Source organism: Zonotrichia leucophrys, chromosome 14 (genome assembly GCF_028769735.1).
Source record: "Zonotrichia leucophrys gambelii isolate GWCS_2022_RI chromosome 14, RI_Zleu_2.0, whole genome shotgun sequence".
Lineage (NCBI taxonomy): Eukaryota > Metazoa > Chordata > Aves > Passeriformes > Passerellidae > Zonotrichia > Zonotrichia leucophrys.
The window spans coordinates 3018277-3041486 of NC_088184.1; the positions used below are offsets into that span (position 1 = coordinate 3018277).

At 46.1% G+C, this 23210-nt stretch overlaps 2 protein-coding genes across 6 annotated transcripts in view; one reads left to right on the forward strand and one right to left on the reverse strand.

Annotated features, from left to right (window-relative positions):
- Nucleotides 1-1010: 1010 nt before the first annotated feature.
- Nucleotides 1011-2946, reverse strand: LOC135453939 (hemoglobin subunit pi). The gene is made up of 3 exons (XM_064725500.1): nucleotides 2852-2946; nucleotides 1711-1915; nucleotides 1011-1139 (listed from the first exon to the last, which is right to left on the reverse strand). Exons 1-3 carry the CDS (start codon nucleotides 2944-2946, stop codon nucleotides 1011-1013), a joined length of 429 nt encoding a protein of 142 aa, XP_064581570.1.
- Nucleotides 2947-9580: 6634 nt separating this feature from the next.
- NPRL3 (NPR3 like, GATOR1 complex subunit) overlaps nucleotides 9581-23210 on the forward strand; it is a 41846-nt gene continuing 28216 nt past the window's right edge. The window contains exons 1-4 of one of the 5 annotated variants that reach the window (XM_064725416.1): nucleotides 9581-9735; nucleotides 11149-11218; nucleotides 19419-19548; nucleotides 22722-22796. In XM_064725416.1, coding sequence (XP_064581486.1) covers nucleotides 9618-9735; nucleotides 11149-11218; nucleotides 19419-19548; nucleotides 22722-22796 — 393 coding nt within the window. In that variant the 5' untranslated portion in view covers nucleotides 9581-9617. Of the gene's footprint in view, nucleotides 9736-10428; nucleotides 10448-11148; nucleotides 11219-15321; nucleotides 15675-18961; nucleotides 19069-19418; nucleotides 19549-22721; nucleotides 22797-23210 lie in introns of those variants that run through there. The other 4 variants (XM_064725420.1, XM_064725417.1, XM_064725418.1 and 1 more) reach the window with 4 other exon arrangements.

Sequence of the window (23210 nt, forward strand, 5' to 3'; positions counted from 1 at the left end):
AAATTTTTATTGCTTTTATCTTCCTTTGCTCTTCACCTCCTCCCATTGAGGTGAGTGGGCAGTGGGGTGCAGTGGCTGCACAGTGGGGTTATCCCACAGAAGAAACACATCAGATACCACAGCCCTACCCCATGGAGAGAGGCACAATGAGAGGACAATGCCCTGCATTGCAATGCAGGTTTGGTTCCAACAGGCTGGGATGGGTTTTGGATGGGTCCTAGCAGGGTAAAAGACTTTGCTGGTCAGTCTGGAGACAGACTGTGGTGGATATACCTTGGTGAGCAGCTGCAGTCACAGGGCTTCAGCCCATTCTGGGCTTCTGCTCAATGCTATGTTGCTCCCACTGAATGTTTATGTTATGTTATGTTATGTTATGTTATGTTTGTTATATATTATGTTATCCCCACTGAACTGGCACCTAATGAATGTTCATTAGTATATGAATTAGTACAAGAGTTTATAAAGTTTAATATTCCCTCTCCATATTTTGTAGACATTTCAGAACACCCCTGCCTAAACAGTCAGGTGTGGGCACAACATACTGAGAAGAAAGCACAGAGACCACAGCTCACATTTGAATTGTTTATTGGGTTTGCAGATGACTGAGCCCCTGCAGCAGGATTTAAAGTCCCTCCAGCCTGTCCTGGGCTTCTGCTCAATGCTATGTTGCTCCCACTGAATTTTTTGTTATCCCCACTGAACTGGCACATGAATTAGTATGAGTTCATTAGTATATGAATTAGTACAGCAGTTTATAAAGTTTAATATTCCCTCTCCATATTTTGTAGACATTTCAGAACACCCCTGCCTAAACAGTCAGGTGTGGGCACAACATACTGAGAAGAAAGCACAGAGACCACAGCTCACATTTGAATTGTTTATTGGGTTTTGCAGATGACTGAGCCCCTGCAGCAGGGATTTAAAGAGCTGCCCAGGAAGGGATGATATCCCAAAGCCTGGCAGCAGGGCTGGGCTGTGGATGGGCCTCCCTTGCCCTCTCTTGAGGTGATTTATCTGTACTTCTCCGTCAGAACAGAGGAAATACTGGACAGGAACTTGTCCCACGCAGCATGAACTTCTGGGGTGAAGTCACTGGGGTAGTGGGCAGCCACGGAGCACAGGATACAGTGGGAAAGCAGCTGTAAGGGAAAGCAGCATGAAATCCATCACAGTGAGTGCCAGGTATCAGTGTAGGGGTCAGCAATGGACCTTGGGCCCAGTGTGCTCAGGGATGACAGCTACATGTCCCAACCAGGCAGTGCTGCTGCCTGAGATGGGAGTGAAGAAGCACAGTTTTCTTTTTTATAGGGCAAAAGGCACTGCTTGATCCCCCTTCCTCTCCCACGTGTCCTTTCCTTCCTCAAGTGCAACAAAGTGGGACTGCTTATAATTTATCAAAACTTTGTTCAAGACAGGTGATGTAGCTTGATGTGTGAAGCAGATTCATGAATTACAGCAAAACCAGCAGAGATTTGAGTCTGTCCAACACAAACCACAGGAGCTCCCTGAGGAGTTCTTTGCCTGTCCTGGGCCAGAACTTCCATTAAAAGACCCAGTCTCCGGTTAAAAATTGTATGAGAAACCAGCACAGTCAGGGATCAAGCTGCCCTTAGCCCACGTGACCTGTGGTCTGTAATTTTGTGATGGCAGGACCATCTTTGTCATGGCAGGACCACCTTTCCACCCCTGAAAGTCTCTGTGCTCACTCACCTTGAAGTTCACGGGGTCCACCCTGAGGATGTAAGCGTGCAGCTCGCTGAGCTTGGCCAAAGCCTTGCGGATGTCATCGATGTTCTTCACGGCCTCCCCGATGGCACTCATCACCTTGGAGCCGTGGCCACGGAGCTGAGCTGAGCCCTGGCTCAGATCAAAGTGAGGGAAGTAGGTTTTTGTGGGGGGGTAGCTGAAGAAAAGCCTGGAGGAGAACGTGAGAAGAGGGTCAGCAGAAAAATGGTAAGAGGTGGTAAAACCTCAGAACAAGTGCAGTGTGAACCTTCTGCAGCACATGCAGATGAGACAGCAAGTTTATCTGTATGTACTAGAGAAGAATTAAGTGTTAAAAATTATTAAAAACTTAATGCAGTTATGTGTTTGGTTTTGTTTGGTTTTGTTTTAAAAAATAAAAGCCGCAGCTTGTCACCAAATTTCCTGTATTACATTATAATGAAGTTTCCAGGACCTTCAAACAAAAAATGACAAAACAAGAATTTATACAAATGGTACTCAGAATCCTGAAAGGAGGATCACAGTACTTTATACTGAGCTGTAAAGAGCATTTCAATCACTTTGAATAACATAAAAATGTCTGATAATTCAAAGAGCCTTTTATGCCATCTTGCTTAATTGGTATGGACTTTAAATTACTGTGCCATGCTTCAAGCAGGGAGTCCAGCTGTCTTGTTTCCTAACAGTTTGTTACCTAACAACTGGAACAATGAAAACTGAGCATCCAGTGAATTTAGTGGACAGCTATTCTCTAAATGCACAAAAACTGTAAGAGAAAGTGCATCACTTGTACAATAAACCACTTCAAGTTTATCCCCTAACAGGGATAATGGTGTTTAGGACACCGAGTATGAATGGTTTTGAATTCCTCGCCAGTGCTTCTGGCTATGAATTCTTCTGTATGGCTATAAAGAAAAAATAAACCTATTAAATTGTTAAAAAATCATGGTTTACTGCTGGATTGTGAAGCATTTAATAGCACAGATATAACTCCTGAAGATTACACATCAAACAGCACAACTCTTCATCAAGTCTCCCTGGTCCCAGCGTGCTCTCACTCTCCCAGGTTCTACATGAGATGCATCCCAACAGCAAAGCCCTCTTTGGGGGCCTGCTGGGGCCTTACCTCTCCAGTGACTCTGCCCCAATGGCATCAGCCTGGGTGGCCACCTTGGCCCAGACGGTGACCACGGCGGCTTTCTCGGCTTGGGTCAGCGTCATTGTGCAGGAGCTGCTGGCTCTGTCCCCTTGCAGTGACCGCTCAGAGCAGGTTTGGAGTCACCCCCTGGCAGCCCTGGTTATAAAGGGGAAGGGGGAGAGGGCCTTGGTGGCTGTGCACACTCATTGGTCACTCCAGAGGCCCACTCTGCACTGGGGGACACTTATCTCCCGAGAAGGAATGGCTACCCTGGCAAGGGTCAGCACGCTGTCCTCCTTGCCTGCTGGCCTTATCAGCTTCTTGCTTCTTAACCTAGAGGCTGTGTGGTCCAAAGAAATTGTCTGGACACGTATTGATACATGAGCAGAGAGATAATGCTGCAAAATTCCATTGATGAAGCTTTAGGACACATGTCTAAGCTGAGGAGCGTGTGGGCTCCAGCACACTGAGGAGCCTGGAGAGAAATTTGCATTTCCCCCTTGGGTCACAGATGTGAACACAAGACTCTGGGCCTTGCTGACCCAGCCACTTCCAGCATATGTGCAACATTTCACATAAAATGCTTTGTAGGTAGTGGTAGGGACAGGCTGGGAGATCTGCAGCGCAGCTCAGAGGAGAAATGAAATCCTGAATTTTAAGAGTAAGTGCAGATTTTGCCATTTGCTTCAGGACTTGACTTTGCCAGCCTCTTGCCAAGAATTAGGGACTCACTTTACAATTCCTGCCTGTGCTAACACTGGTAGTAAGGATTACTTTGGGTACAGGAATAGAGAGTTTGTGAAATTGAGTATTGTGCTGGGAAAAAGTGTGTGTGTGAGAAAGCTCAATCAGATTTCTTTTTTTTATAGTCCTCAAACTGCACATCTTTGATTTCTAATGGTGTGATCTTACTGTTAGGCGTTCCCTCACTATAGGACATGGAATACTATGACGTGGACATGCTGCTCTTTTCAAGGTAAAAGAGAGTTTTAAATGTTTGACTCTAATATTTATAGATTTCTAAAAGTGACAGTGGATTGGAGGGTGACAGTGCCACCTCTCCAATGACACTGGATAAACAACAGTTTATCAAATTTCTTCTTTTCTTTAAAAGAATGCAAAACAATAAGTTATTTATATAAAGTGTGTGAGAAAGTTTGTTACATACAAGAATGTAAACATCAGAAAGCTTAGAAAAATCTTAAAAAATCAGGGTGACAGTGCCATGCACTGTAAAACAGCCCTCAGCACTCCAGTTAGTGCTGGCTGTGTTGTGCTGTGTGCTGGACATGCACAAGAGCTGCTGGTCCCACAGCAGAAGGCTGGTACCATCAGGGCACAGGTCCTGGCTGGGTGAAGGACCAAACAAGCAAAACAAAGACCAGCACAGGTCTGTAATCACAGATAAGTGGGCAAAGTGTCAAAGAAATACCCTATTGGAGATGGTTGCTGCAGAACCTCTGGGGGTAAATATCCTGCCAGCACATAAAGCAGAGGTAAATCTCTTTGCCACGCTGATAAACGACAGCAGCCTCAGACATCAGACACCACTGAGAGCTGGCAGCTGTGCAAAGAGCACTGCCTGGTGCAGCCACAGGGGTCAGATAATGCTCTCTGCCCAAGCAGCCCTGCACCCTGCTGTGGAGAAGGTTGGTGTGTCTCAGGCAGAGATGTGTCTGCATTTGACAGCAGCACTACCCCCTGCCACAGAGGGTGTTCCCAGCCATGCCAAAGGGAAAACACTCCTAGGGATACTGATCCCTGGGTGGTGCATGGGCTGGGGCATGCCCAGCCTATGGATACCTGTACCAGAGCACAGGTGTCACACAGGAGTGTGCCCTGGAGCCCCTCAGGAGCCACAGGGAGCTGTGCTGTGCTGCTGGAAAGGTGCAGGGTTTGAGGTGGCACCCCTGTGTGTGTGTATGGCAGGGATCTCTTCTGTGGTGTCACACGGGCAGAGGTCTCTCCTCTCTGGGTAGACTCCATAGCCTGCAGGAGTTGATCCATATTCTACAGACACCACTTTCCTGGGCTGTGCCTCTGCCACTGCATCCTGGGCTCAGGTGGGAATGAACCAGTGCTAGGGTCAGAACCAGGGATGGGGTCAGACAGCAACTTCTGTATCCTCTGGTGTCCCCACTTTGCTGGGGCAAGTGGCACTTGAAGAAGGACTCTGATCCACCCCTTGTACTCTGCACTGGGCTCTAATCTGAGCTTCTCTGCATGCCATCTGTCACAGAAATTAGAATAAACCTTGGGTTTCCCAAAAGGCAGGCACAAAGCACTTGGGGCCTCTGAGTCTGCAAGCCTGGCTGGGTTTGGGGATCTTGAATTATCATCCCCTCCATGGAGGCCAACAACTCCTCTGGGATTTAATTCAGATTGTGTTCAGTGCCACAGCTCCTCCTCAGTCCTGATCACAGGCTGGGTAATTCACTCACTTTAAGAGGGGATATGAAAGCAGACTCATCTGAGACACAAGGAGGACAATTGTTTTACCACAGGGAATATTATCAGAGGGCTCTTTGTATACCTTCCCTTTGACAGTGCCATACACATCCCCTGAACACCCAGAGCTCACTCTGGCTACACAGGTGCAGAGCAGAGCAGTCTCCAGTTCAAAGTGCCACTGGCAGAGCCAAAGCAAGGAAAACATGGCATTTAAGTTTATACAACTTAAATGGATGGCAGTACCAAGAGAAGCTGTATTCATCATCCCTGGCTACACACATTTCTAAAACCTGCAGTTTTCCCATAGAAAATTTACTTTGAAAATATAGATGCTGTTGTGAAATATCCATTTACATAATGTTTTTGTCTCCTCCCCAAAGTGCTGCCTCTTATGTGTCGTGTTCATGGCAGTGCTCCAAGCTCTCCTCAGTGAGAGTGCTTTTAATCAGGGGTTACTCAACCAAGCTGTGACCCAGATAAACACAGGGATAAGGCACAGACCATGAGGATTCCTTCCTATTCTGTGTAACCTGGGCATTGCTTCTCTGTGACTGCAGGATTAAGGTTTGTGTGCACACAGAGTGATGTCTGCACAGGAGGATTCATCATCACTGAAATCATTATGGAATTTGAATTATTTTTCAGAGAGTTACTCAAATGCCAGAGCAGCCAAAATGTGACAGTGGTTTGCTAGAAGGAGCTCATTGCTCACTCAGGATCAGGGCTGTGCTGGGGATTGCTGTGGGAACAAGCCTGGTGGGAGAAGTCTGCTCCTCAACACAACCTGACATGGAAAATGACCTGGCTTTGCATGGACCTCTCAGCCAAATTCCCCATTCCAGTGCTCCAGCTACCATGGGGTAGTGAGACGAGGGGATCCTGACCTCAGGAGTGCAAAGAGCTGGACATGATGATTGTTGCTGTTCCTCTGCCACAGGGCCAGTAGAGAAGACATTTCTTCTGGGAACACGGGGAAACCTCATGGGATTCCCTCATGGAGAAACCCCACCAAATCTGCCTTCCTCTCTTGCTGCTGCTTCTCGTGATGATCCACAGCTCCACTGCAGAATGTCAACCTTTGGGCTGGTCATGAATCTTTGTCAGAAAATCACCAAAGGGGATTTTTTTAAAAAAAATTATTGTAGGTCCTTTTTAATCCAAAATCTGTTCCAAAAGCCGGCTACCAGAATTTCTCATTTTAAACAGCAGAAGCAAGCAACAGACCTGTTAGCTAATTGTAAAAGTGGGATTCTAATTTTCAACAGCCCTGATTGTAAATCCAATTGAATGGCATCACTGTGAGATCAGGGATAACTTTCCCCATGGGCCTGTATTATCCACAGGAATTGCCTTCCCCTCAAGGAGAATGCTGTGGATAAGGAGGGGACATATATCTGCTCTAACTCTGAAATATTTGAGGCATATTACATTTTGAAAGTCTGGAAAGTGGAGTCTAAATCCTGGCTTTACTCTTTAATTTCCTACCATAGCTTGAAGAACTTGCAATCATTGCTTTAAATGACAAGGCTAACTACAATTAAATGTCCAAGAGCTGGGAATGACAGATAGGCCTATAATTTATTATTTGAGAAAGTGAAATTATATTTTGAAGGAGGAACAGTGAAATTTTAAGATGACAGCCCAGTGCTGGTGTACAAGGAGTGCTCTGCTGTGATAACACGACTGGTCTTTAATCACCCCAGGACAACTCTCTCCCCTCAGCATTGCCTTCTCTTGCTCAATTGTTATCACTGGCCTTGTGCAGAATGGCCCTGCAGATTATACCCTGCTGGGGCTGCTCATCTTCAGCCACCCACCTCTGTCCTGTGTCCCTGGGGGGACTGCAGAGCACAACCCAGAGTGAGGATAGCTCAGAGTGTCCAAGCATCTAAGTAATGCAATGAAATACAGAAGAATTTGCATAAAACCCCAGGGCATCCTCAAATATAATTGCTGATAACTTCTGATCTTGCTTAAACACACAAAAAAAATATGAAGGCACCAAGACTGCTGCCAGGGGAGTAATGTCACCCTTCCTAATGCAGAGGCAGGAGTGAAAGCACAGGAACCATGAGGCAGGGTGTATCAGAGCTGTGAACATGAGCAACAAGCCCAAGGCAGCCTTTCCATGAGCATGGGGAGCCCACAGGTGTGACTTCCACAGCTGCCCCCCTGCAGGCACCCTGGTGTCACAGAATCATTAGGGTTGGAAAAGCCCTCTGCAATCTTCATCTGCAATATTGGCATGCTGGATTTGGCAGCTCTGGTGGAAGCAATCTACTGCCAGATGGTGGAAGAATGGAGAGGGACTGGAAGGGAGGACAGAGGGATTCTCCACCTGCAAATCCACCCTCAGTGGCACCCAGGCCACATTCAGCTCCTGCATCCCATCTTTTGTCCATGGCAAACCCAGGAGAGGTCATCAGTTCCTCTCCCATTAGGGAAAAAGCATCCATGGCCTCATTTCAACCCACAACAAATTCCCTTTGTTCTCACAATTAATTTACCCTTCTGCTCAGTGTGCAGCACATGTGTAATTAGCTTCAGAAAGGCAGAAATGTTATTTCAAAAAACTGTTTGAAATGTCCCAAAGAGGCATTGCAGCAGGTTTTACCCAGTGTTCCTTTATTTCCATTCCCACTCTAATTACCAATGAGCCTCCTTATTTAATACTGTTTTATAGAGCTCTTCTTTTCTTCCCTGTTGCTACTAGAAAATTGCTGATGTAGAAAAAAAAAGAGGGAAAGAGTCATGAGAAGAGTCATGGCAGACTGAGTGCACTTTGAAAAATCCCTATTCACACACACACTACAAGGTGTTAGGTTAAACTAGCACTGTCAAGCCCACCACTAAACCAGATCCCAAAGTGCCACATCCACATGTTTTTTGAGGACTTCCAGGGGTTGTGATTCCACCACTGCCCTGGGCAGTTCCACTTTTCCATGACGATGATAACCTGGGTGGGTCTGGATATAGGGGAGATGATGAGCCCTCAGTGCTCTTTGTTACCAGCTCTCAGGAAAGTTCTGGAGTTCACTGAACCATCTGAAAGCCCAAAAATGACCCAAAGTGGCCAAATGGCAGCATTGGGTGGTCCAGGATCCAGCAGCCCTTGTGGAGGGATCCAGGGCCAGGGCCACCATGTGCTGTCTGGGTGCGGGGCTGAACTGGGGGTGCTGGGCCATGCTGGGGCCTCTGGGCCATGCTGGGGGTGCTGGCTGCAGGCATGTGAAGCATTGGAATAAACTGGGAGTGTGTGGAACAGGGAATAGTGTCCATGGGACACTGGGGTGATTGAGAGAAAGTAAGCATCAGGTGATGGTCAGAACTGGGGGGACTGGGCTATACTGGGAACAGGGCTGTGTGTGAGATGCTGGTCAACACAAGGGGCACTGGGCTGTACTGGGAACAGGGCTGTGTGTGAATTGGTGGTCTGAACTGGGGGGACTGGGCTATACTGGGAACAGGGCTGTGTGTGAATTGGTGGTCTGAACAGGAGGCACTGGTTTATACTGGGAACAGGGCTGTGTGTGAGGTGCTGGTCTGAACTGGAGGCACTGGGCTATACTGGGAACAGGGCTGTGTGTGAGATGCTGGTCAGAACTAGGGGCACTGGGCTATACTGGGAACAGGGCTGTGTGTGAGATGCTGGTCAGAACTAGGGGCACTGGGCTATACTGGGAACAGGGCTGTGTGTGAATTGGTGGTCTGAACAGGAGGCACTGGGCTATACTGGGGATGGGGCTGTGTGCAACGTGCTGGTCATAACTGGGGATGTGGCTGTGGGTATGAACGCACAGAGGTGCTGGTATGAACTGGGAGCACTGGGAATGAGCTGTGGGGGCATAAGATGCTGGACAGAACTGGGAGCACTGGGCTATACTGGGAACAGGAACAGGGCTGTGTGTGAGGTGCTGGTCTGAACTGGGGGCACTGGGCTGTACTGGGAATGAGCCGTTGGGCCATGAAATGCTGGTCAGAACTGGGGGCACTGGGCTGCACTGGGCACGGGCCGTGGGGCGCAGGACCCGAGCAGAGGCGGCCCCGGTACAGCTGCCCCCGGGCACAGCCGCCCCCGAGCAGAGCCGCTCCACGCAGAGCCAGCCCGGGCACAGCCGCTCCCGGGCAGAGTCGCTCCCGGGCACAGCCGCCCCGGGCACAGCCGCCCCCGGGCACAGCCGCCCCGGGCACAGCCGCCCCTGCCGCGCTGTCCCGCCGGCGCCCGTAGCGGCGGCCGCACCGTGTGCCGGCGGAAGCGGAAGGCGCAGCGGCCGGGCCCTTCCTGCGGGAAGGCCGAGCCGGCATGGGCGAGAGCACCAGCCCCATCAGCGTGATCCTGGTGAGCTCGGGCAGCCGCGGCAACAAGCTGCTGTTCCGCTTCCCGTTCCAGCGCGGCGCCGAGCACCCCGCCGCGCAGGACAGTAAGTGCCGCCGCCGGGAGCTGCGGCTGCCCCCGCCCGCAGCAGCCTCTGCCGGGGCCTCGCATCCTCCCCTGGGGGGCTGGTACCCCGCACGGACCCCTCACACCGCCCGTGGGGGCCCCTCACATCCTTCACATTGTCCATGGGGGCCTGGCACCCTTCACCTGGCACTCCGCACCCCTCACACTGTCTGTATGTATCTGTCATCCCACCCAGACACCCCTCACACTCTCTGTGTGCACCTGTCATACCCCCCTCACTCTCTGTGGGTACCTGTCATGTCCCCCACACACCCCTCACACTCTGTGGGTACCTGTCATCCCCCACACACACCCCTCAGATACACTGTGTGTATCTGTCATCACACTCCTCACACTCTGTGGGTACCTGCCATCCCCCCCAGATACCCCTCACACTCTCTGTGGGTACCTGGCTCCCCTCACTCCCCCTGTCCATGAGGACCTGGCACCCCTCACAGCTCCCCATGGGACTCTGCACTTCTCAGCCCTTGCCCTGCAGTGCCCTCACTCCCCCCAGGTGCCCTGGGACCCTCTCATCCATCAACAGAACCACATTAGTGCCAGGTGTCCACCTGGGGCAGGTGAATCCCGTGGGGTTTGGGAGCTGCAGGGGAAGGAGGAGGCAGGATGAGAGGAAGGCGCTGATTTGGAAGAAGTGATTCAGTAAACACTACAAGCTTTAATCATAATGGGTAGGAATTAAAAAATTTTAGTCTGTGGTCATGTGCTGGAGGAGGTTTAATTTCTCCTGGAAAAGAGGAGTATGGAATTATTCAGGTGCCAGCACTGCTTGCACCTCTTACTTTGAGGCACATGATTTGGGACAGTGCCTGTGGCTGGACTGGGACCAGTATCAGAGCAGGGCCTAAAGGTGCTGTGGGGTGATGGAGCTGTGTGATTTGGGTTGTGTGCTAGTGGCTGGGTGTCAGGAGAAGTTTAACTCCCCTGCTTAGGTTGTGAGTCAGTTTATGAAAAGAGAATCATCTCTAATTCCCTTTCCATATTTATAGGTGAAATATGGAAAGGTGGAAAGGTGGTTTTTTTTTTGGTTTTTTTTTTTTTTTTTTTTTGCTGACTGTTTCCCTGCCATCCCCCTCCTGCTTTTTGTTGATAAAGGATTTCCCTTCCTATGACTTTGGGAGCATTGTAATTGTCCCAAAACCTGAGCAATAAGGAGGGAAATTGCATTGGTCAGACTTTTACTTTCCCCTCTTGCACTACAAGCTGTTACCTGTGTCAGTTTCTGTGTATGTTTCACTTTCTCCTCTTCATCCCCTGAATGATAAAATTTTTCCCTTTTTTTTTAATGTTCTTTTGAGTGAGAATAGAAAGACATACATACACACACATTAAGATTTTTCCTGTGTAAATTTATCTTTATTCTTTGCTTCAGACAAACCAAGGAGTCGATATGCTGTGAATGGCTCTGGTGACACCACAGAAGATCAAGATGGGGACTCCAGGTAGGAGGGAAAACATTTCTTCTGCCTGAGAGGTTGGAATGGAGGAGAGACAGCCTCCTGCTCTCTTGCCTCCTAGTTCCTAGGCACATTCTCTTGGACTTTGTAGAAGACAACCTGGCAAAAAACGCTTTAATATCAAGTTATGAGCACCTTAGTGCTTAGGAAAGAGGACTGTCTCAGCAGGGAATGCTGCTGAATCTGTTGTTTCCTGGGCAAGATCAGCTATTCTATGCTGGTTAGAAAGGCAATATTGCCCTTTCAAAACTAGGAGTATTAATCCTCTGGCAAAATCCCACTTTCCTTTACCTGCCTACTCCTAACTGGATATATTTTTCAGTTGCCTCAACTTCTTCCCTGGCTCATGTAATGGTCTATTGGAATTGCTGTGCACTAATGAATAACTAATTTTGTTTCTCCAGACAGAGCTGCTGTTGTGTCAGTGGAGTGACACAGTGGCTCAAAAGGAAACTGACACTTGAAAAGCATTTTTTAAGTACAGGAAATCAGAGGGTAACAAATGCACTGAAAATAGGCAGTGTGGTGTTCAGTGTGTGTGTATTTATGGATGGACCCTCTAATTGGTTTTGCTGAACATTTGAAATCTGCTGCATAATTCTAAATTTATCACTACTAAATATGAGAGAAATCTGGGGAGAGAAAAAGGTTTTTTTGTCTGTTGGCCCACAGTTCACTTGCAGATCTTTTTTCTGATATGTATTTTAATCTCCAATATTAATAGAAAAGAGGTATTTGCCGTTCTTCTCTTTTATAAGGGTACTAAAGAAGTAATCATCACTTTGTAAATGTAAGATTGTTGTTAACTTTATGGCAGAGAGTGGTTTAGCTGAAATTAAAATCACCCACATGACTGTAAACATCATCAGTTAATTTCATTTTCCAGCACTGGGATCTTATGAAAACACATTTTGCTTGAGGTAATTTGTATCTCCTGCCATTCTGATGCCTTTGAAACCTTCAAACACAACCTCTGGTTGTGTGTGCAGTGAGTGCAGCATGGCCAGGGCACAGCTGCAGGGGGAGCAAACCATGTGTGTGTTGGGGAACTGGTGACTGGCTTTTCAGGCTGGGCTGTGGGCAGCAGGAGAGCTCAGTGTTCAAACCCCTGGCTCTCCAAGTTCCCTAGGTGGATTAAGAAGGTGTTGGAATGATACCAACTCCTGTCTGACACTGATTCTTGTTGCCTCTGCTGTTTTGGCAGGTTGGGCGAAGCCCTTGATGTGTGGCTGTGTTTATTGTGTGTTGCTGAGTTGGTGTGAGACAATGTGTGGTTACTGCAGTGATGTAGGAAAAGCTTTTATCATTTCAGATGATGGTCAGGTGAGAAAACTGCTGGTGTTTCCTGAAGCAGATTTTTAAATTGAATGTGCTGGCATGTAACCTACACTAAACAAATATTTAGATTGTTTCATTGTAGTGATGTCCAGAACACTGGGCATGACAGTTCATGCTTAATCTCCTGGTCAGGTGTTTGTTACTAGTAAAAGATTTTTTTCAGATCTGTCTGTATCTCCCATGCATATGAAAAGGGAAATAGAAGAGCAGCAGCATTTCTGTTCCTCTGAAAGTTTATTTCCACACTGCTGGTTCTGCTTATATGGCTGGGCATCTGCTCTCTGAAATTCAAAATCCCTTTCAAAATTGTGTTTGTTTCCAGTCTGATTACTGAAAGCTTTTTCCCAGCAGCAGTGTAATCATCACTGTTGAGTCCCCTGCATCCCACACAGCTGATGTAGCAGTTAAATGTGTCCTCTTCAGTGGTACCTGATAGCAGAAGAACATGCTCATGCTCTTTATATACTGAGTGCTGGTAATTTAAATTACACAAGAGGAGCTTTGTTGGCAAAGTTTGTGTTTTTCACTGACTGGTGAGGTGGAAAAAATAATGCAAGTTTTAAGTACACAGATGCTTCTTCCAGCAGAATACAAAAAGGCATCTTCAAAACTGTGCAATGGATTGCTCCAACTTTGATTGGTATCAGGCAATTTTAGGAGTAACAGAGGTTGGTGCCTTGGGATAGAAGAGATTCCAAGGGGAGAGTGGAGGCAGAAAAGTGCAGATCCCTGGAGAGAGAGAATGCACCTGCTTTGTGAGCTGGGAAAGGAAAGGAGTTTAACCTTCATATGCCATAGAACCAATATCATAATTGATTTTTTTCCTCACCAACATTATAAATTTCTTGCTTCAGTGTGTGTGTTTTCATTGAGGATCAGGTTATAGAGACCAGGAATGGAGCAACTGGTTTTGTGAGAGCCATTCCTTCCGTGGCAGCTGCATCCCTGTAAGATCCTTCTGCAGTGCAGAGCTCCCTTCCTGGACACTCGGTGCACATGGAGAGAGTTCATCAGCATGAAGTCCACTCTGTTTTCTGATGATTTTCTCTCTGAAATTGTCCACAATAAAAGTAATTTATGAAGTGGTTTTGTATTATTTTTGGAAGACTTCATCGAGGAAGAGTTGGAAGAAGGTTGTTTTCAATCCCTGCATGTCAGGAGCTCCCATGGGGGGTTTTGGTGCCCACTGTGGAGTGGGCAGACTCTAGGTTGAGTTGGTGGTGTATGGCAAGTTTGATAATGTTGTAGGATTGGGCTTTTCCCACTGCATGCTCAGTACAAAGGTTATTTCAGATTTCTCTTGTAGCTGCAATAGTTCCTAAGAGGCTTGGAGTCATCCTTTTTTATATTGGATGCCTGTCTTTAATTTATTAGTAATCTAGTAGCAATTGTGTCCTAGGTAAGATTTACTGTTGCTTTTTCCCCATAGCTATTGGAACCCAGATCAATTACTTTGGAACTGACCTTTCTTAATGCTCTCAGGAGGGACAAAATCAGATCAGTTTAGGTGCCTTAACTCCATTTCCATGTAGCATATTTGTACAGATAATTGGATTTCTTTTAGCCTCCAGGCTCAATTTCCTGGTCATTGTTATGCTTTTTGGGTTTTTTTATAGACAATGGCAGCTTATTCATGATAATCCTTCCCCAGGTTCCTGGGGTGTGTTTGCTTGTATTCATTTCTGCTCATTGGGGCTGTGTTTGGGTCTTCAGAGTACATATTTTATTTCCTGCTGAAAGCAAGTTGAGCAGCAGAAGTGTTTGAGGTGTGTTGATGGTGGCCATGCAACAAAAAGGTATTCAGAAGGCTGTCACTGTCAAAACAAATTGCTTGTCAAGTGTCTCTGTTGGCTTCTTCTCAGCCTTTCATCATTTGCACTTTTCAAAAACATCCTTCAGTTTCTGAGTGTTTTACCAGGAATACACCCCCTCCCAATGTTTATGGAGATGCCTGCCAGTCTTCTTTCTTTCCCCTGAAAAAAGATGAGGCAATTACTCCTTTAAAGCCATAAAATAATGCTATGTTAAATTGGTTTGAAATAGTTTTTTTTGTAGTTTTTCTGAAGGTGGTATAGCCAGCAAGCAAATATTCTAATGAGGAGGCACATATAGTAACATATGTTACAGCAGACTTTGCATTTTTATTAGCAGAGCTGACTAACTGAAGGAGTTTTAGCAAATTTAGCAAATGCTTCTGTTATAAAAACCCCTAAGTTCCTGACAAACAAGGGTTTGAATGTCCCTTTCTAACAAACAGTAGTTCTCCTGTGATAACATTTGTTTCCTCTGTCCCTCTTGCACTGGACTCCAGTGTTGTTCCTTGTATTTGTTCTGAAAGGCTTCCTTTCTGTAAGCCTGTGCTTTTCCATTCATGCACCCATTCCTTGAGACACCCTTCCTGTAATGTCACCCCATTGTGTAGTTTGTCATTTGGGCTCTCTAGGTTCTCTTTTCATCATCACTGGCAGAAATCTGGGTTTTGTATTAAGTAATTGTTGGAGGTTTTCAGTTTGCCTCCCCTTTCTCCTGTGGGTTAGTAGAAAGCTTTTATCAGATTAATTTTTCAGTACATTTAGGAAGTTGTTTTATGAAACAAGTCCTTTTTAATCTTAACTGGGGGGGAAAGTGGCAGTTGGATGTTAAAATGGAAACAGGTGTTTCTGGTGTAAAAGTGAGTACAGGTGCTAACTCAGTGCTGCTCTGTTCACCTGTTGTAAAGAAGGGTTTGGGATTCTTTGCCTTGAAAGCTTTTTCAATCTCCTTTTCCTAAGCTGTGCTTATTGCCTGGGGCACAGAGAGGGGCAGGGAAGGATTTTTCAGTGTGCTGTGAGTCTGGCCAGCCTTGTGCCCGCTGTGTGCATCCCTGTAGCAGCAGAGGTGCCTGTGTGTGCCCTTCACAGAATCCTGCAACAACAAACACTTGGCATCCTCTTTTGCTAAGTCTTGTGGCTATGGAAGCACCAGAACCAGCTGGGAAGAGCTGGGGGTTGTTTGGGGCTGCCTGGGAGCTTCTTTGGTGGAAGTGATGGCAATAGTCTAGGAAAGAAACTGAGGTTTAGAATCTGCTCTAAATCAGGCTGCAACCTCTGCTGTTTCTCTTAAGGTAAGCATGAATTAAAAAGTGTCCTGGAAATCAGCTCCATGAATGCTGTGTACTGCAGGAAAACACATGGCAGCAGCCACTGCTAGTGCAAGGACTAAATTACCTCAGCCTGTTTTCTCCATGTTGTCAAACAGCCTGCAATGTGTCCCTGGAATTCACCTTCCATTAACTTCAGACTCTCCTCAACAGTTATATTTCCTTTGCAGGAATTTAACCCTTAATAGTTCATCCTTGTTTTTAATATTATCTCTTTTTTTTCTCTTTTGTATTTTGTGTACTTGCCTCGTTTATTTTCTTTTGTTGTGTTTTGTTTTGTGTTTATGGCCATGTTCCCATTTCAGAGACCAATGTCCTCTAACTGATGAGCAATTGGTTTCAGGGTAAGACCAAACATTCTAAACAATCACCTTTGTCTAGAATGGCTTTCTTTTCTCACCATCCTTTTAATTGTGCTTTTGTTTCTGGTTTCTGTTTTACACTGAATGATGAGAAAATCAAATGCTAAATCACAGTGTCTGTAGGAAATGTATTGCTAAAGGTTTGTGCCAGGATAATTACCAAGGTCCTACTAACATATCTGTGCTTCCTGTAGGGAATCCAGAATGGGTGTGGCACTGTCCCCTCTGTCAATTGGGAAAAGCTGGGAGGCTCTGGGAATGCAGCAAGTATAGCCTTGGCATTGTAGTTATTCCAACAAGGAGCCCTGAATCAAATTGTTTTCTGAGGAGAAGTGGCTTGGAAGTGCAGCTCAGTGAGTAATCTGTTTAATCCCAGGGTAATGATGGAGAGCTCTTTAGGGGATCCAGGTTTGAACAGCTGTGCTGGTTGCTTGCTCTTGGTGCCCCACTCAATGGGATGGTTACACACAGAGAGGGAAAAGTGCTTAACTCAGGGCCCCAGAAGGGAGAAAAAAAGCATCTCTAGTCCCTGCTTAACATAAACCTCACCTACATACTCAGATCCTGTTCTGAACTACTTCAAAGAAAAATTCTTAATAAAAGCCTTGCTTTGAATTCCTGTGGCATATAAAAAGTTATGATCCATTCTTGGGGTAAAAAATGAATTCATGTTTGAATCTCCCCCCCTTCTTTTCAATGTGCTGTTGCTATGTTGTGCTCTGGAGAGGAGTGGTAGAATATATTGGAGAAATCAAAGCTTTTGTTTATTGTATATTCTTTCTGCCTGCTGAATTCCTTAGTACAGAAGAGGTTTGCTTCCCCCTGGAATTCACAATGCTCAGACTAATCTCATAAAAGGAGAAGGGTTACTGCCCAACTGCAAAACATGATCTGCTTCTAACAAACTCTTGGGCTCTGAGAAGTCAGTGTTTTTAGGTCATCCTAACATACCCGAAAGATGGGAAAATGTGTGTTGAAATATTTAAAGTGTCATTTTCTAAGATGAGGTGACTAATTGAAGTAATGGGAATAACACATCTGCTGTTCCTCGATTTCCCTATTGTCCTGAGGCCTAAGAAATGTCAAAATTATGTAGAGCACTGGGGGTTAAAAAAGCCCAGACAGCAAAATATAAATCCAGGCTGTCAGAGGAGGAGAATGGGGCTGGAGTGCAGGTGACTCTTGGGAGAGCCTGTGGTGATAGGAGGTGCACCTGTGTCAGGATTCTGTCCCTGAGCATCTCCTCTGGCTGCAATTCAGTACTCTGCCAGACACAGAAGACCCTACTAGTGAGAAGATCCTGAGGACTTTCCAAAATCAACCTTTTAATCTCTTCCTCCCCAAAGAGCCACATGTGAGGGAGGGCATACAGGGCTGTTGGTGTCAAGAGCTCCCCTGGGAAACTGCTGAATTCCCACCTTCAGCACCACATTTATCTGTTAAAGGACCTGCTGGTGTAATTCCTTGTGGAAGTTACCAGAATGATCAGTTTATCAGCTCCCAGGTATCCTTTGCCAAGGCTGGAGGAGGGAAGGGTAACTCATTTCTTAGCAGGAAGCCGACATTTTCCAGTTTGCCCTCCTTCTCCCTTCACCCCCCAAACATATGCTCCTTTTGGATCCACTGCTGTTCCCATCTTCCTGGCTCCATGATGAGCCTATTAACGAGCTGCTGAGCAGGGCAAAAAGAGGAGGAGAAGCAGCTCACTGCTGCCATGGTGACTTTTTTCCTATTTTGAATGGGATCTCCAGGGACTGTCAGTCCAGGTCCCATTCCAGCACTGTGCCCTTTGCTCCCAGATTCCCAGGTTGTGCAGCCCAGTGGCTGAGGAGCATGGGCTCAGTGGCCCCAGGAGTCTCTGGCTAGTCTCTGCTTGCCCTTAGCTTGGAGTTGGGAGCAGAGCAGCCAGGGATTTGGAAGTTTGTACACAGCTGCTCCTTCCATAAACCAAACATAAGCAGAGTGCTGTGGTCAGAGTGACCTGTTTGCACAAGCACCAGGGGCTTTTTCAGTTTGGACCTGTGTGGTCCTTCATCTCCAGTATTTGTAAATAAAAGGAATTCCCCCTGTATCCTTGAGTGCATTTGTCTTAATTTCTGTAGTGCTGCATGACTCAGAGGGAAGCAGGACTAAGCTACATTAATTTTCTTCTCTGGGCATGGAGGGCTCACTTGTGGCCACGAGATAAGGTGAGCACAGCACACACCCATGCCTGCCCTCCTCTCTGAGTGATACTGGGTTATCTGGGCTACCTGCCTGCTCTAGGGGGATGGTCTGGCAGGGGCACACATCCCTGGGTGTAAATACACAAAATGCAATAAACATTTTCATTCTTAAAAAGCAGCTCTCATCAGAAAGTGGTCTGAAATTCATTTGGTCAAGTAGGAGTTTCTGTAAAACAGATGAGGAGAGAACTTGTTAATAACAAGCCTTGCACTGCTCCTGTTTTTGAGCAACAAGTTTACTCTAGCAGCTGAATCCTCTTCCCTGTGGGTTTGGGCTTCACTGTCCCAGGGGACACCTTGAGGAAAACAAGTGTTGGTAGAGACCACACCAATGCTGTGAGGCCATCAGAGAGAGCAGTTGTGGAATTCCTCCCTTGTCACACAGGATTTTTAGCTGGTTTTGACCCCTTGTGGGTTCTTGCCCTCCTGTCTCAGAGCTGCTGCCTTGCCCTCACCAGTCCAGAGCAATTCAGTAACCCCATGGCTGGGCATTGGGAAGGGCCTGGCCTGTCATGAATGTGATTTATCAAATGAGAAAGCCCAGGTGAGGCCAGGCAGCTCTTGGAAGGTGCCAGTGGTCTGCTGAGCACAGGTGGAGATCTGTTAAATGAGGAGCTTGGAATGCTGAGCTTTGGGAAAGGAAGGACAAGCATTGGCTGTGTTTCTTTTTAATTGAATCAGCTCTTTCTTGCCTTCCCCTCTGCCATACTGGGTGGCTTAAAGATCTCTGTTGTGCTTGAGTGACAGGCTGTGTCAATATGTAATTGCTTAGTAAGTTCATTAACCTGCAGCTAAATCCAGGCAATGGCTAACTCCAGCTCTTTTTATATTTAAGCAAACTGCATCTAATCTTTTCAATGTATTTTGCTGAGCATGTAATTAAATGAGCATGACCCTGCAGTCTTTGTTGTGAACGCTTCCTGTTTTATAATTGTGATGATCTGAGGGATGTAATTTAGGGGTCCTTAATTTTACATAATTGGTGGTACTCCGGGTACAGCAATCTAGTCACAATTTACAACGCCTTAAAAACTTTGGAGTTAAATATATCTGTATTTGGAGGACTATTTTGGGGGTGTGCTCTTTGAAAACTGTAATAACTTCTGTTCCTGCTCTTCAAGGTTTTCAGATGTCATCCTGGCAACAATTTTGGCTACCAAGTCAGATATGTGTGGCAAAAAGTTTGAATTGAAGATTGATAACGTTCGCTTTGTTGGCCATCCCACCTTGCTCCAGCATGCCCTTGGGCAGGTAGGTATGAGATCCCCTCTGGGACCTGCCTTCCTCACAAACTGCCTGGCTTTAGTGAGGAAACCTGCAATTCAGAATGGGCATGCTGGGTTTTGATCCTGCTTTTACTCCCTGATGCTCCAAGCTGTCTTTTCCTTATTCTGGGTCAGTGGAGTGAGTGGCAAACTGAGGGAGCTGTCAGTGATCACAGAAACTCTTCTGGTTACTGTAGGGAGGCAGTGTGAGTAAAGAGAAGTAAAACTGGGCACTCCAACTCCAAAAGCTGTTTCTCACTATTTTAGTTACTGCAAGTTAGCTTTTAGCACCTCTAATTAGTGTGGCAGTTAAAAAAACACCACCAAAACCCTTCACAAATGCTAAAAGCTGCGTCAGCCTTGTTTGGCTTTTAACTTTTCCTGAGGCTGAAGATGATCCACAAGACTTAGATGGAATACGTAGGATGTTGAAAGAGATCTAGAATTTTCTTGTGGACCAAGTCAGGCTATGTTTGCATTGAGACCTTCCTCCATGGCCTGTTTTAGGTCCTTAGAATGAGAGCATTTGCTATCTGGACTGTAAAAGGCCCTGCTTAAATCCAGGAAAGAATTCACCTATTTCTGTGTTCCTGATATTCCCTGTCCTGTTCCTTCTTCCTGCTCAACTGTAGGAATGAACTAGGTTTTGGTAATTTCTGAATCCAGTGCTGATCCCTGTCACTGAACTTCTTTGGTCTCATTTTTCATCAAATTTGCTAAGTCATTCCTTTTTTCAGGGGAAAATTCTGCTTGCCAATTCTGTCCTGCTTTCTAGCTATAATTAGAGGTGGAAACAGCTTGTTGGTAACTGCTGCATGATATTTAGAGGACCAGACTGCTTTAATCCCAGTGAGGAGCTGCCCTAAAGCATCAAAAGATGCTACTTTGGGAACTCAGTTGTGAGTCTGCAGGAAATGTCATGGAGAAGCACCAAGACTCAGTCCTGAAAAGTTAAACTGTCTTGGAAGACAGGATTCAAGTGTGCCCAAGCTGTGCAAATCCATCAGCAGCCCCAGACAAGGCAAAGTGGGGAACCAGGCCCAGGGTCTTTATTGGGACCCCAGCCAGGAGCAGAAGGGGACAGGACAAGGGTGGGATGTATAAACCAGGAGACAGACACAGATCCAAGGTCCATCCTGGACACAGGCACAGCTCCAGGCCCTGGGCTGAGCTTAAATGGGGCTCCCAGTCATGGATTTTGGGGGAAGTTGTGTGGGAACAGGTCCTGGCCTGGGCCATTAAGAGCTTTTGGTGCCCTCAAGGCTCTGACAGCAGTGGCCTGTTCTCCCTCAGATCATTTTCCTTTCTTTTATTAATCTCATCTGAAAGGTTCAGCCTCCTAAATGTGCTCTAAACGAGGCTGAAAATTTGTATTTGCATCTTTTTCACCACTTATTATTGTATAAGTGATGAAAAAGATCACATATTGGAAACTGATTCTTTCCAATCAGTTTAATCCTAATTGCATGAAATGTCACTTCATTCCAGTTTGTCTAAATAAAATTGCATCTGGGCAAATAAATAAAGTTCTAAGGAGCTGTAAACACTTTTTTGTTACTTCTGAAGGAACTTTTTGGGTGTGTCTTATCACCCCAGGAGGCACCCCAGAACTTTCTAGAGTCCAGAATGTTCTCGATGTGGCAGCCATCTCTGCTGGTTTGTGTCAGTGTAAATCTGGGACCCTCCTGCAGTTAGGAGGAAGCCAGATGGAGCTGCTTTTCCATGGAGCTCAGGCAGTGTCTGGAGTAACCCAGCAGCCTCTGCTTTGAGTTTTCTCAGAGTCCATACTCCAGTAAATTAATCCACAGGACAGCTCAGCAAATTTTTACTCCAATGAGATTCAGGAGTTCCAAGAGCACAAACATTTAATCCTGTGTGCCAGATTGCTTTTTATGTAGCAATGTTCTGAATTCTTCAAATTCCTTCAGCATTTTCTTTCCCAGCTCAGTCTTCTTTTTTTCTGGACGTGAGTTGATATGAAATCTAGCCTGCATCCCAACTGATGTTAGTGGTGGTACTTTCTCTGATTTTAAGGGAGTAGCAGGATCAGTCCTTACACTTGGAAATTCACAGGATGTCCTGGAACCTGTTACTCCAGAACAGATAAACTGCCTTTACCACTCTCCCATCACTGCCTTTCTGACAGAATGTAATTTTCACTTTAGGACAAAAAAAACCCCAAAATATGTATCACCTCCTGGTTTTCTAAATGTAGAGACTCCTGAGTGAGAGCAGTCAGATTTTGGAGTTCAGTCCTGAGCAGTTCACTGCTGGTGCTTGGAACCTGTGGGGAAGGGCAGATGCTGCTGTGCTTGCCCTGGCTCAGGTGCTGCACATGTTTTGGGTAGACACCAACTTTGCTTGGCCTGGCAGGTTCCAGCTGTTTGCTCTGGGGATGGGGTGGGTGTTGAGCAGGGAGCTGCAGGGGAGGTGGGAATGTCCCCTGCATTTTGTGCTCCATCTTGTGGTGACACGTGCTCCCTTTGGAGCTGGTCTGGCTGCGCAAATTCCACTTGCTTGTCTCAGCTCCAGCTGCTTCTTCTCACTGCAAAGTTTGAATCTGCCTTAGGAATGGAGATCTCTGCTACACAGAGAATAGAGGGGCTGAAAATGTGTTTGAAATCCTGCAGGAAGGGAAAAATCAAACCTTTTATTTTAGTATTGCTGTTCTAGAGCATATTTTGTCTGATAAAAGCAGCAGCTTGTAACAGGATGAAATTTGAATGGGGATTTTAGGAAAGGAAGGAATAGGTGTGGCCTGAGATCTGTGGAATTCTGTTGACAGTACATCTGACAGTTGTGCTAAAGCATTTAAACCCAAGGTCTCTAATGATGCTAAATGTAATAACAGAGACACTAAGCAAGAGTGCTGCCTTAACTGACACTCATTTCCATGCTTGTGACTAAAAGGCTTTGGTCTAAGTTTTCACAGCTGCTCAGCAAAGGCAGTGTTGTAGAGTAACTGTGACACTCCAATTAAAAACAAAAGCATAGTTCTATATTTTGCCAGTCATATTTGATGTTATATATTGATTTGTCTACTCTCTTTTCTCAGCTTGTTATTTAACTTTATTTTTAAAATTTTTAAAAATTACTTTCCCTTTGTTACTCTCTCCAGCTGACACTAGCCAATGGGATTTTCTAAAAAATATTTTTCAGGTATCCAAAACTGATCCCTCACCAAAGAGAGAGATGCCCACCATGATTCTGTTCAACGTGGTGTTTGCACTAAGGGTAAGGGCTGTCTCCATTCCATCTGACAGTGGGATGTGCTTGCATGCATGAGACAATGCAGTAGGCTCACACTCCGGGCTTGTTTTGTGATTAATGGCCAGTGTTTGAAAGCTGCCTCCTCTCAGCAGTGAGGTAATGTAAAGGGAGAGTGCCAGGGAGCAGCAGCTGAGCAGCTAAATGAGAAGAAGGTACAAATGAAGAATAAAGAGGTTTCAATGCTCAGCAAAAGCCTAGAACAAATTCATAGTTTCTGGCTGGAATTTTTTTCAGGCATCCTCTATTAACTGGATGCTGTTGTTAAGGGATCCTGGCTTGGCTAATTGGGTGTATAAAGCTCTAGAAATTTCATTATGTTCAAGCATTACTTGATTTCTGAGCTCTGGCTTTCTTTTCCCAGTCCACAGGTTGTTTAAA